Below are 14311 nucleotides of genomic sequence, written 5' to 3'. Positions count from 1 at the left end.
GAATTACTCTCAAACGGCAACATATTTAGCGTCACCCAGGAATGCTGGTCCCACCGAGCTTGCTTTCCCATTTATAAACGATTTATTTGAAAGCTTCTCTGTCCCCAAATTTCTCTTTCTGAACTGACTGTATTCCCAATTAACTGAGGACATAACACCATACCTGTCCTCATCCCTTCCTTTGAATTCCTCTCAACGGATGGACCTTCCCAAGGTCTGGATCCCACCCTGTCCTGCCCCCAGAATGTCGTCCTTTCTGCTGTCCTCCCTCTGGAACCATCTTCTTTTCCTTCAACACACACACACGAAGTCTATCATCTTCGGGTGTAAGGCACCTGCCCTTGGCGCACAATGCCCTCCAGCCCCTGCTGCTTCTCCCGTGGGGACCTGAGGCGTTGCCCACTCACTCCGCCCACCCGCCCTGGCGCTCCCCGTGGCTCGGACCACCCAAGGCCAGCTCGCTGCTGGCGGCTCCAGGAGGCACCTTTATGGTTCTCGGCAGCAGCTCGTCCCCTGTGAGACTCTCACTTCTGGACCTCAGGACCTTGCGAGGTGCCGCAGACCCAGCGGGCGGGCCGCTGCTGCCTCCGGGCTCAGCCCTGGGGCCTCCCCTCCCCTCTCTGTGCTGCGCTAGGCTGTTCATGTGCCCATGGCTCTAAACACTATTTACAGTCTCGATGCTGATGACTTCCAAATTTAGGTCTCCAGGCCCCCATCCCGGACCAGCCCAGTCACTCCCTATTGTATATTTCTGTAGAACCTCAGATTGATATGAGCCATGGAGAACTCTTACCTTTTTTTATTCCAAACTTCTCTCTTGCTTTTTTCCATTTAGTAATTCAATCTGTTGCTCACGTCAGAACATTGGAAATAATCCCGTCTTCTCTCTTTCCCAACAATTAATCCAACACCAAACTGAACTCTTCCCTGTGGCTGTCTCCAGGGCAACCACTCTACTGCAACCCCTGTCACCGGGACCGTATGGTACCCCCCACCCACTGGGCCCTACTGCACACCAGAGCCAGACAGTCCTCTAAAACATGCATAAGAGCACGTCATGCTTCAGGAGCTTTCCACTGCACCTGGAACAAAATCCGAACTCTTTCCAGAACCTCAAGGCTTTGCTGCAGCCCATTTCCATCCCTGCCTTCACCTCATGCCACACTCTGCTTGGCTTTGCATGCCCTAGCCCACCAGTCTTTTCTCAGCTGCCCCAAACACTCCACACCTCTTCCTGCCTCAGGGACGTTCTTACGCCAGCCCTTTGCTTGCTTCTCCTTCAGGCCCTACTTAAATGTCGCCTGTGCAGCAAGGTCTTCCCCGACTGCCCAGAGAGGCAGCTGTGCCCCTCCGGGTCCCATCATTATTCAGCAAGGCCTGTCCACTTCTTTCTTATAACACATCACTTCATAATTTTTTTTTTTTAACTTACGAAAATCCCATTGCACTGTAAGCTCTACGTCTGCCTTGTTTTACTGTATATCCGGCACACAGCACAGTGCCTGGGAGCATGTTAGGAGATCAATAAATATTCAGTGCATGCATGAATGTAATGCACTTAAGTATTTATCTGTATAAAATGATTTCATTTTTATCAGTTTAGGAATTAGACTTCTAAAGACATCTAAAAGCATTAGCAATTTGCTTTCTAAAGTATGCAACTTTAAGCTTGCTGAAATACTCAGATACCAGATACATTAAAAATACAAATAATCTACATTTTACTAAGTAGCTATACTTCTTTTGACATAACTGTTACAGTGTTGTTACGACCACATACCTGCGGACCCCCTTTGGTGTCTCTCCAATTATGAAGGTGGTCTGGCCTCTGCAGAAGACTTTTTTCTTCTTCTGGCTCACAGGGTGTGAAACATAAAGGGGAAATGAAAGGCTTCCTTCATGTGGCTGTTGGCTTTTCTCTGTTTGTGTCAATGTATCTGCCTCCATTTTTTCTTTACATGTCTGAAAAAAGGGAGGGAAGTAAAAGCTAAGTCTGAAAAAATAGTCATTTTTGGTCAAATGAAGAGACAGTCTTATTTTTTCCTGATACTCTTTATGGTCACATGTAGAGCATATTCTTCACTGATATTACTGTCAGAGAATGTTAACCTAGGTCTTTAAAAAGAAGAAATGTCTTTCTGAAAAATACCAAAGTAATGGCAACACTATGTTTCCACTGTATCTCTGGTTTAAGCTATTTGTTAAATATATATATTTCTTAAAGATACAATAAAGACAATGGCAGTAATATGATACCTCTACTGCCAAGACTGTGGGCATACTGACACACATGCTAACATCCACTATTCTAAGTAAGGATAAAAATTAATTATATAAAGGATGGCATAAAAATGGGATATTGAAACTTTAAATTCAGGAATTTTTCTCAACATTGTTGAGCAGATTTTCAGTTATTTAATTTTATTCAAATAGTCAAACTTCTAACAAATAATAATCTTTATGTGATAATTAAGAAACTGTCTTTCTAAATCCTACTTTTCAATCTCTACTCAGTTGCAAGAATAATCAGTGATTTTAAGATGTGAACTACAGTTGGTTGAAATTATAGATAAAATCCTATTTGTTTTATAGACTACGGGTTGCTTGCTTAACATAAAATGTTAAAAACAGTGAATCAAGAAAAAATAATTTTAAACTATATTGTTCCAATTTCCCTGACAGGATGGTATGCTGAATATGTGGAAAGTTCCTATCCCATTCCAAAAAGAGAAATAACTGGATACAATTTGACAGTAACAACAAAAAAATTATATTGGAGCTTAAATGTGAGAAAGGAAAATCTCTAGGTGCCAAGAATAAAGCAGCAACATAGCGGTGAGTGGTGGCCAAAGGTCAGCAGTCCCCAAGGATGCGGTCCTGAGTCACAGTCTGCAGAGCCTCACGTGTAGATGGGAGATGGAAATGGGTGCATTCCCTGCACTAAGAACAAACAAATAAGCAAACACCGTGAGGACTTAAAGCACATCTGATTTTCAAATTAAAGCTAGGAAAGCCCAAACTGGGACACAGGGTAGAAACAGGCTGTTTTCTTAGTCTAGAAAGAAAGAATTCCTGGTGAAACCATGGACTGCCCAGCCTGGGCCTTTTGTAGAATCTGATTTTGTAGCACCTGGGTGGTATGGAAAGGCTGAGCTGAAAACCAACATAAACAACTAGCCCAGAACCACTGAAAACCATAGAAGGGTGGGTACAGAAACATATCATGGGAAGACTTCCATAATCCATATAACGCTTGTGATTCCCATGGGGGGAGAAAGGAATTTAGGCAAAATTTATAAAGAACATACAAAACCCATGAAAGTGGGCAGATGCAACAAGTGCAGGAATCCATATCTGAGGAATTACAGAGAATAAGGTAATTTGAAAGAGAGACTCTAAATCATTAGCATATCTAAGAAATGGGTATTACATAGGCAGATATGAGAAAGAACCAAATACAAACTCTGAAAAGGAAATACTTTTAAAATAAAGAATAGAGATAGAAACAAACTGAAAATATGGCTTAAGTAGCAGACAAAGCAGCCCTACAATCATAATTGATAAACCGGTAGAATAAAATTACCCAGAATGCAGTGCAAAGATTTTTAAAAAAGAAAGAAAATAAGAAAGAGAAATTAAGGGAAGTCATACCAAAACTTCTAAAACACTAGAGAGAACAGAGGAAATGGAACAGATAATGCCAAAGAGATAACTCCAGAGGATGGAAAAAGGCATGAATCCTCAAATTAAAAAAGGGGGGAGAAACTCTAGTGGGAAAATGAAAATAAGACTGTACCTTGTTACACAGATAGACTATCTTCAAAACTACCAGAGAGAAAAGGTAAGATATCCCTCACAAAAATGATAAACTAAAGGCCGACTTCTCATTAACACAACTACCACCAGAAGATAATGAGATAATAGCTTCAACATGGAGAAAAAATGACTGTCAGCTTAGAATTCTATAACCAGTTAAATTGTCATCTAAGACATTTTCAGACATAGCAAGACTAAGTTTACAAGACACTGATTCTTGCTGATGACAGTTGTTTTCTTTTAGAGGAGTTTGATGGATTGATGAATGTGGGTAGGGATGACTTTTCATTCTACAAACACTTACTAGGTGCCTATTACCTAGGGTCCTGCCACCATACCATGCAGCTGAAAACAGAGATACCTACATGTACTAAGTGCTCCCACCCTTAGGGGGCTTAAAAATGAAAGACCCATGTTTTCAAAAGATAGCACAGTTAGTTTTCTTTTTAAAAATAAGCCATTTATCTCTTCAGCTTATATTCAGATTCATTTTATTGAAGTAAACTTACGACAAAACGTAAGATGTAACTGTACGTTCCTGAGTAGCAAGCCATTTCCAATGAAAATAAATTGACTTCATCAAAATCTACTGAAACTCAGACAGATACAAAATGTTGACAGTACTTTGCTTAAAGACATAATTTCTTGAATCTTAAAACATTACTAATAGAGGAAAATGCTGATCTTTAAAGAAATTTGAAAGGGATCTCATGCATTTATTTTACATCACAAGAAGACAAGATGAATGTTAAAACTTCTTAATAAGAAGGCTTATCACCTTAGTTGATTCCCAAGAAATAACTACCCATTATTGTAAGAAAAGATGGGGATGTTTACATGAGAGTAAAGACAGTAAACAGAAAGAGAAGGAACTGGGCCAACCAAGAACACCCCCTCCTCACACACTCAGTTTCTGAAGCCAGGCAATGGCAATTTTCAATTATTTACATAATCACTCTGGGTCTTTCTGACTCTAGAAGCATTACAAAGCTCCAGCTTTTCAAACCACAGCTTACTAGACATGTACATCTTTAACTTCTGCCAAATATTCTACATTTTAAAACCTGATTATTTTAGATAATGGTAAAGGAAAATCACTTTTTTCTCACATAATCTCAAAGTCCTATCCTCTATTAAAAAAATCAATCTAGGTTCAGATTTTCATTTAATAGGGTATTTTAATACTTTACTGAAATAAAGAAGCTGTGAAACAAAATTTTATTAATTTAATAAACATTTTGGTTCTCTTGTTATAAAAGCTGGTTTCACTACTTACCAGTAAGAGTCCTTTTCGATAACTGATACAAGGAAAACAGTGTCATAGTGCAATTGCAATTGGCAGTTATAATTTATTATAAAGCAGAGTATAAGGTCTGTGATCAAGATGAAAAGATTCTAGATTATGTAAACTGGACTCCAGCTCATTCATTAACACATCAAACCTGTGAAGTCATATGACACTGAGGTAATTCCATTCAAAGCTACAATAATGGAGGCTCAAGTAAGTAATGGAAAATTAGTGGACTAGGAATTTAAAAGATAATACTGTCCCTCATTAACATTAGGAGAGAGGGTGAGATTGTTTGCTCAAGAAAGCAAAACAAATCTACACCTTTTTGTCTAGAAGGAATGGCCAATAACTGGAATGCTATGTAGCATTTCATAGGAAATTTTGGATCATGATATGAAGAAAGCAGAAATGGAAGTTTCTGCAAAAGCCCCTAGTTTCTTCAAAATTATCCATCAAGATTTGCCTTGAGGAAGAACCTCTATGGTCTGTGTTTCTGATAAAGTTTTCCTTCATCTTAAGAGTTATGATTCCAATAAGGAAGGAATTGTGAAGACAAGAACTTTGTACAGTATTTACACAGTATAAATACTTACGCTATTAAGTACTTTAGGAAACTTGATACTGTTAGAATATAATTTATGACTTGTTCATGATTATTTCCATAAATTATTGGGTATTATTCGATATTTCTACTATACTATTTGTATGAAAAAAATCAAATTCAACTTATGGAATCTGTATTAGAAATAAAACTTAATACATGTGAGGAATACAGTAATCATTTCTGCACAATGTAAACATACAATTAAAAATCCATTTGATGATTAGATTGAATGGAAATGGGAGTTACTTAAGAAGCTGGATTTATCAGATGGTACTGAAGTAATAATTCTCATCTATGAGAAGTACTATGTCCTTCTCTTTTGGACATATGCATACTGTGTGGAGCAGTCTGTTGAGAACTGGAAAGTAAGAGAAAACCGTTCTTCTTTAGATCACAGTTAAACTGTTCTAAAAAGGTAAAAGGCAGGCTATGGCTGATTATGTTAGTCCTAATCTGATGTATATAATTAAGAATTTAAACATGATATGCTATCTTTATGAAAGTCACTATTTCTTAAAAATAAAATCCAAAACATAAAAAATTGTTTAAATTCAACTTAAACATTAAATATGGATTATTTCTATAAATGGTAATTATCTTAATATATTTTGGCCAAACCTATCCACAACTAAATGTTTAACTTGGAAATGACTCATTTAAAAAAACTTCGTATCAGCCTTGATTTAATTTTGATAAGGTTATAAAATCATCAGTGATTTTTGCTAATGTATCTGTAAAATGTGTTTGAAAGTATATCATAAGAATTACTATTTAAATATGTATAATGTACAAATTCTTCAAAATAAAAGCTATAAGTTGTAGAAGGTATACATTGGGGTTATAATAAATAAGAGGGCACTTTCGTAGGGAAAAATTCCTTCTTCTAAGAGTAGTCAAAATGAATCCACACTAGACCAAATCAACTGTATATAATCCTGTACAAGTTATTTCTTTCTGTGACGTTTTAGGTTTACATTGATTCTACCAGGAAAGTCTCTTATCTTTCAGCCAATAGTATGAAATATTCAAATGATCTTTGATAATAGATATTCTTTCTTTTTCCTTTGAACCAAAAGAATACTGTCTGTACTTCGAGGCATTAGGTTTAAACCAACTTAGATTATTTTAATTGAACTAATAGTTATTTTTTGAAAGGCATTACTGAGAAAAAGAGGTAAGGTATATACAGATTTTCAATATGAAAGAGCAAGAAAAATTAAAATTGACTTTCACAAAGTTTATAGACAGCAATCTTTGATGTTAGTATACTGAAAAAAGGACTATGCCCCTGCCTCACAGCCACATGATTACATTAACATTTTTCTATTTCCTCTGCCAGATATGAAATCTATGTTTATATTAGAAAACTTCACTGGAATAGAACAGAGAATATTTAAGGGAGGAAAACCCCTCTATTAATAGCCTCTGATGTAAAGAACAATTTCAGACGTAAATCACTGAAGAACTGTAGAGGTCAGCTAGGCAGTTTTAGCAAGATGAGAAAAGCTGATAGGGATCAATCTTTCCCATACCCCACCTGTAACAATTGAGTCAAGAGACATTACAGTCCAGGAGAGGGAGTTTCAAAACAACCTCTAATTCCCATTTTGGCCGAGCAGATACAATCATAATCTCTGCTGTCCTCCTAAACCTCCTCAGGGCTCATTCCTGGAGACACAGCGGTGGCTGGTGCAGATCACGACAATTTCCTCTCCATTGCTCATCTGCACCCTCTCAGCTCCACATGCAGGAAGCCTGGAGAGGTCGTGGCATAGTGAAGTGGAGCAGCCTGATAGGATGGGCAGCCGCCCCACAGCAGGCTGCCTGAGGTCACTGGAGTGTTTAGGAAACATTTTGGAATGTGTCTGTCTGCTGAGCTAGTTTTTCTAGAAAATACAGGGCAAACACCAGCACACAGAGAGTGGGTAAAATGGCCACATTTACTGTTTGATTGGTCACTGAGAAAACTGGACACAAGGAGATATGCAAAGGCCCTGGAAGACCCTGATGGCTCTGACCTATTAAGAAGCCTGAATGTAAAAGTGATCAATTTGGATTCTATAGCACAGAGCTTCTCAATTCACTCTATGTCACCACTACACATGGGCAGCTGTGTGGCCACAGGCCCTCCCCTTGGCCTGATCACAACTCTGCCATAAAGACTAGAAGATCATGTGCTCTTTCATTCTTTTTCATCAAACCTTAAATAGTGAAGGCTAACAGGCGGCAATCCTTTTGTTTACACATCTGTTCAAACAAAAGATTAAACAAGAAATCTTTCTTTGGGGAAGGGCCAAACCCTGTAAACACATGAAAAGTCATAAAACTCGCTTGTCTTTGCAAGGCAGGCAATCAGCAGTATTATATAAACATGCAGCACCTGTAAATAAACTCATTCAAATGGCATCTGAGAGTCTAAAAGGACAAAAACTTTCAGGGATCTCTGTACAAGTGGGAGAGCCTCAAAGTAATCATCAAGATTTCTGCTTGGAAGCAGGAAATATGGTAAATGCAGTCTTCCCACACTCAAGGAAAACCTACGGCAACAACAAGTTGCTCCCAACAGGTCTGCTCTCACCCTCAGGAGAGAGCCAGCTCCCTAGAGGCCCCACCACAAATGTATACTAAAGTCACATTTTCTGCATATGCCTAAAAATGACATTCAAATGTAAAGAAAAAAAACACTTAGATTCAAATCCCAAACGTCTCCTGGGTGGAAAGACATTGAAGTTTGTGATTATGGTTCTGCTTTCCTCCTAAAAGTTACAATCCAGATACACACACACACACACACAAATGGATTATATATAAGATATATTGCATATATAAGTATATATATATTTTAATAATACTTTGCTTTCTGAGTGAGCCGCAAAAGGACAACTTTGTACTGGCTGCCCAGAGCCTAGCTTCCTTTTTTACCCACAACAGTCCGTTTTGCACTGTCCACGACACCCATCCACCTGGTGGAGGGAACAAGGTGAAAGCCTTGGCACTGCAGGTGGACACTGGGCTGGGCGCCCACTACCGGTGGAAATAGGAATGGGCTCTGCGAACCCTTCAGCCACAACAATCAACCTGTAGTGTGAGCGGGTGAGACACTGTCGGTTACCTTCTCGAAGCCTGCAGACAGCACAGGCTGTTTTTGCTAACACCCCAGTCCAGTCCTCCAGGTGAGGGCAAGCGGGGAGCAAATGCCCCTTAACACGCTTTGGGACAGTGGTTAGAGCAGGATCTGGCATTTTTGGGGCAGAAGTCTGAGCACTGGACTGGGCACCACAGGCCCAGGGTCTAGACATTGGCCATTTACTGTGTAAACGGGGAAATTTTGTGTATTTTGAGCCATATTATCCTGGTGGATGAGGGATGTGGGGATCAAGATCTAGGGGATAGGAATTTAGAACTGGTACTCCCATCAGTCTCTTACCTTCATTTAAAATTCACAGTTCTACCAGGCTTTACAGGATCTCCAGTAAGTAGTAATGACTAGGTCCTTAGCATCTTACAGCCCTGAGTCAAATCTTTGTACATATTATTTGTATTGTAAAATTTTCTCTAAAGACTACTTGCAGGTCCTACACTAAATGACACCTGTCATGTGAAAGGCTAACGGAAGGTCATAGATCTTACCCTTACATCTTCCTTGGCAGACACTGGCCCCTGCCTGTCTATCCAGGGCTGGTGCTTCGCATGGAGCTCAGGCTCCTCGCTCCCTCCTCCAGGCCTCCAGCTGGAGCAGGTGCAGGCTTCTGAGTGTGATTCAGTCACAAGGCCACCACTGTCTCTCCAGCATCCAGGGAAGGACATTTCAAGCACTGTACTACAATTAGCACTGAGAGAGCACAACTAGTCGGGAGGCTGGATGCCGGTTATTATTATAATAAAGTACTCAAGCCTTTGAATGATCCACCTTTACAGCACATTAGAGTGGATTCCCTATAACAACACCACTCTCTCCTACTGATATGCTTTCCTGAGTCACGCAGGAAGTATGTCCGCTAGCACAGAATTAAATGATCACTCTCTTCATGTGGTCTACGATGGTAGTTCTGAAACTTTTTGGTCGTAGGACCACTTTGCTCTAAAAATTACTGGGGACCCCAAAGAGCTTCTGGCTACGTGGGATGTGTCTATTGAAAATTTATAAAGTATTTATTAATTCTTTAAAAATAACAGTAAGCCAATTACATGTTAGCCTACATAACATTAAACAAACAAACAAAACCCTTATTTTCCAAAGCAAACAACAAAAAAAATTTCAAGAGTGGCTATGTCCTACATTTTTGCAAAAGTGATCTTTAATATCTGGCTTAATAAAAGACAGCTGGATTCTCATATCTGCCTCTGCATTCAATCTGTTGCAAGAACATTGTTTTAGTTGGAGCACATGAAGAAAATCAGCCTCATACAGATACATAGTTAGAAAGGGAGGAGTATTTCAATAGCCCTTTCAGGTAATTATGGATATTAATTATAGATATTCTTTTTTCATACTATATCAAAACTCAAGGTTAGTTTCATGTAAAATCTGAAACTGTATCAGTGAATTTTCATATTGTTAAAATTCAAATTCAATGGCATATCTTGTTTGGCTGAGGTTTTCCCCATTCATAATTCTGTAATATCATTCACTATTTATGTAGAAAATATTGAGTTATGCAGATGTTCAAAATGTTGACACATTCAGTTTTACAACACTGGAAAATCCTATTTGTGTTACTGCCACCTACTGCATCAGGAAAATCTTTACGTGTTGGGAAGATGTCATAGTCATGGTGGCAGATACAAGTTTTTCAATATTTTAATTTTCACTTGAAGCCTGAATTCTATCACTGGCCACAAGTATGAGCCCTTATTTTCCTTGAAGAGACATACTCACTAAGTTCATTTTAAGGAAGTGTCTCCCAAACACACAAGTCTGAATACCCACAGTCTGCCTGTCAGTCATTCTTTAAGTACAAATGATGTTCATTAAAAACAGTGGCTCACATGGATTGTGGCTCAGTTGTACGAGTGCTGATGTATCCGCTTTATCAAACAGAATGTGAAAAAAAATGAGGACTCCGGGGTCAAGATTTAATAAAATTAGTAATTTTTATTGCTCCATCAAGGATATTAAGAGAAACTAGTTTTCTTTTCTTGCAGGAGGCAGTGTAGAACCCAGTGCCTGCTAGGGTGGTCATGGCAGGGCAGCAGCACAGCTTCCCCTGCAGCTTCTGTACCTTCTGGGCAAAAGTCAGCAAGTGAAAAGGTCACTTAGTATTATTCTGAGAAGTCCTGCCCTTTCAGGCCCCTGAAAGATTCTCAGATATCCTGGGATATCTGATACCTCAGATATCCAGAGACATCCACCTCTGGAGAACTGCTCACTCGCAGTCAGCTGGCCTGCCTGCACTCAGCACACACCTCTGCTGGCACCTCCACACTGGAGAACCTGACCAGGAGGATCGCAAGTGGGCTTTGGTTTCACCCAGCTTTAGGCCCAGGCACGTGACAAGGCTCCTTCCCTACGATATGAAAACAGAAAATCTTTCTGTTTGGAACAATGATTTTGTCTAGCAGCTCAGCCCTGGCTCTGGCCCTTTGTCACCACGGGATGGTTAGACATTCTGCACATGTTGAAAGTTACTGTCAGAGTGAAAACTCTTAACATCTAAGTCTGTTTAGCTCTGCTTAATGTTTATTGATTATTTCTCTAAATATAAGGCCTTTCTGATCTGTTCCCAACACCCTCTGCAGCTTTATTCTCCTTTATTCTCCCAGTTGTTCAATATTAGGCCAGTCTTCCCACTACTGCCAAACACATCATGACATTAATTTCTGGAGCCAAATTTCCTCCCTTGCCTTCTCCCCGACATAGTCCTGCCCAAGTTGGACAGTCCAGCTTCATAAGACTTTCCTTGCATACTTTTGCATTTGTTATTTGACAGCTCATTTGACAGCTCTGTTACAGAAACGGAATCTCCCTTGATTTAAGATGGTCCGCGATCCCACACAGCCTGCCAGAGCAAGCAGCCCGAGGGCGGCACGGAGGCCTGAGTCCTACTCTCCCCTGTTACTCCAGCCCTCACTCTTAGGGTGCACCCAACCGAGGGGCTCTCTGAAGAGGCAGGACCCCTGTTCCATCAGCAGCTACTAGACTGTTAGTTCTTCCCTACTTCATGGGATCAGATATGCCTCTAACACACACAGCAGACACCTACTATTTTTTGTACTGAGTCCTGAGTCAGGTACCCCTCAGGCTCTCAAAAAATGGGTGCTAGAATACAAATTTACACAAATATAACAAATTACAAAATTAAAAATTTATAAAAATGTAACAAATTTACATAAATACACAAATATAAGAAAGTGGAATTTTTGGAAGACATTTACCAAATAATTTTTATGAACAAAGTGAAAAGTTCTTTTCATTATTTCACCTGGTTATAGTCACAAGATAGCCTTGAATACTCAATAAAAGTAGGATATGGTTTTCTAATTCCATTTTGTAGCAAGTAATGCTAAGCAGTCATGAAAACTGTTTACAGATAAACTGAAATTTGATTCTGATAGTAATTTGGCTATAAGATGACTGACACCTTTAACATAAAGCATCAATTTACCAATAATCTTGTCGTAAAGGCTGGAAGAGCTGAGTCTGGTCATGTCAGAGATACAATTTTTATCAGGAAACTGGCAAAAACATCACAAATTCCCTTTTAGATCATGGACCACTGTTTAGACATACCCTGCTGGGAGCCTGGCCACCACACAGGACTCTAGTAGATAGGAGGAATTCTTCACATTTTTACCTACAGAATCTCTTTGAGAAGAGATTCTCAAATGAGGAAATGAGTTCTGGGGCGAATTGGTCATCCTGCACCATGAGGCGAAAGAAAGGCTCTGGGACTGAAGCAACCTTGCAGGGATGAGGGGCACAGGAGAGAGCCTGCACCCTTATGGAGTTACTGGGCTTTAGCCTAGACCTGGAGATGCTAGTTAAGTGGCTCACTGAGAGCTGCTTTTAGGGGACTACTTGATTCCTTGCACCTGAAAGCATCTAGGAGCCATATGACCAGTGCCATGTAACACAATGTGGTCAGTGCTGTAGCGATGCTCATGTGTGTGCACACAGGCAAACAGGAAGGTGAGGAAGACATTGACACTGCTCCAGAGAAGCCTCAGGGGAAAGCTGTCACTGATGAAGCAAAGGGTAGGAGTTCAACCGGCAGACCCGGTGAGTCGGGATTTTACACAGGAGGACCACAGAAGCGCAGGCCTGGAGGGTAAAAGTCCATGGCATGCGTGGAGGCTGGGTCCTGAGCTGGAGGCTGACAAGGAGGAGCCTGCTCATCTTCAAGTCTCAGAGTCCAGCAGGGCATCTGGCACGTAGTGAGGGCCGCTAAGCCTGAATGAGGGCCAGGATGAGACTGGGAATGCAGGCTAGGGTCACATGGACAGAGTCCTTGTGTGCCAGGAAAAGAACAGAGTAACGCCTTTGACAGGACCTTGGAAGACAGAAAATTAGTCCCCAAAGGACAGTTTGGGGTGCTTATCGCTAGACGAGGGGAGCCCAAGGTCACACCCGAGAAAGGTCACCTTCCTGACACCACTGTCCGTGTTCTCCTTTCTCAAGTGGATTTCCCACCATCACTATGGCCAACAGATGAAAACAACGAGAAGGTAACAAAGGAAGATTGCTGTTGTTGCCAGCACATGTACCCCAACTGTGGGGCTAAGAGTTGAGCGGCCTTTACTCGGAGGGAGAATGGCTGTGCCTGCCTGCCTCATGCAGTGCTTCCATGCAGGAATTACCAATAAAGGTATTTTCTGAACTTCTACTCTGTGCTGCTGCTCATGGGAGTTTATGGAAGTGTATGCCATGGTCCTCATCCTTAAACAGTTGGGAACGTCCCCGAGGAGAGTACAGATAGTCAGGAACACTAACACGGTGTCTGCCATGCTACAAGGACTTGCACAAAGAGTGGGTGAGCCAGGAGCCTGGAACAGGGTGACCTCTGAAGACTGAGGCAGTATGGAGGAAGTGGGGCTTGAACCGGGCCCACCTGGAGTCAGCAGCAGGCGGAGGAGGATGTGGTTAGAGGGGCACACTGAGTATGCATATCGAAGACCATGAATGCCAGGCTAACCTGAGAACAATGCTCATTCAGGTAAGAAGGGATGGTTTCCCTGCCTGATTAAACATATTCAGCAAGAGCTCTGAACAATGTCAAGTCATATCCAGAGGATTTCCAGGAAAAGTATGAAAGTTGTTCATTGAAAAGATCATTTAAACCACTTAAAAATTCTCAGAACATAGTGATGGGGTTCATTGCGTCCTGAAAACAACTGAAAATCTGTATTTATTCAAAGAGGATCAAGACACTATTTTAGGCCTCTGGGATTATCAGAAGTGAATTAGAGATATATCCTGTTATTTGGAAGTCCAGAGTTTATTAGAAAAGCAGAGAAAGATGTGTACTTACATAACCATAATAAAAATGTGGAAGTCCTATTGTAAAGTAATGGGCCGCATACAGTACTACTGCGTGCAACACCAGGAGTGAGGGGGGAGGACAGCCCACGTCCAGCTGAGGGGAGAACTCGGGCAGGCTCTG

At 40.7% G+C, this 14311-nt stretch overlaps 1 protein-coding gene across 11 annotated transcripts in view; it reads right to left on the bottom strand.

The window, feature by feature from the left end:
• ERCC6L2 (ERCC excision repair 6 like 2) overlaps nt 1-14311 on the bottom strand; it is a 216916-nt gene that overhangs the window by 55198 nt on the left and 147407 nt on the right. For all 11 annotated transcript variants that reach the window (XM_036991135.2, XM_036991134.2, XM_073228784.1 and 8 more), the window contains one exon: nt 1781-1962. In XM_036991135.2, coding sequence (XP_036847030.2) covers nt 1781-1962 — 182 coding nt within the window. The remainder of the gene's footprint in view (nt 1-1780; nt 1963-14311) is intronic.

Source organism: Manis javanica, chromosome 2 (genome assembly GCF_040802235.1).
Source record: "Manis javanica isolate MJ-LG chromosome 2, MJ_LKY, whole genome shotgun sequence".
In the NCBI taxonomy this organism is placed as follows: Eukaryota; Metazoa; Chordata; class Mammalia; order Pholidota; family Manidae; genus Manis; species Manis javanica.
Note: the sequence above shows the minus strand (reverse complement) of the source record. Positions and strands in the feature narration are given on the sequence as shown.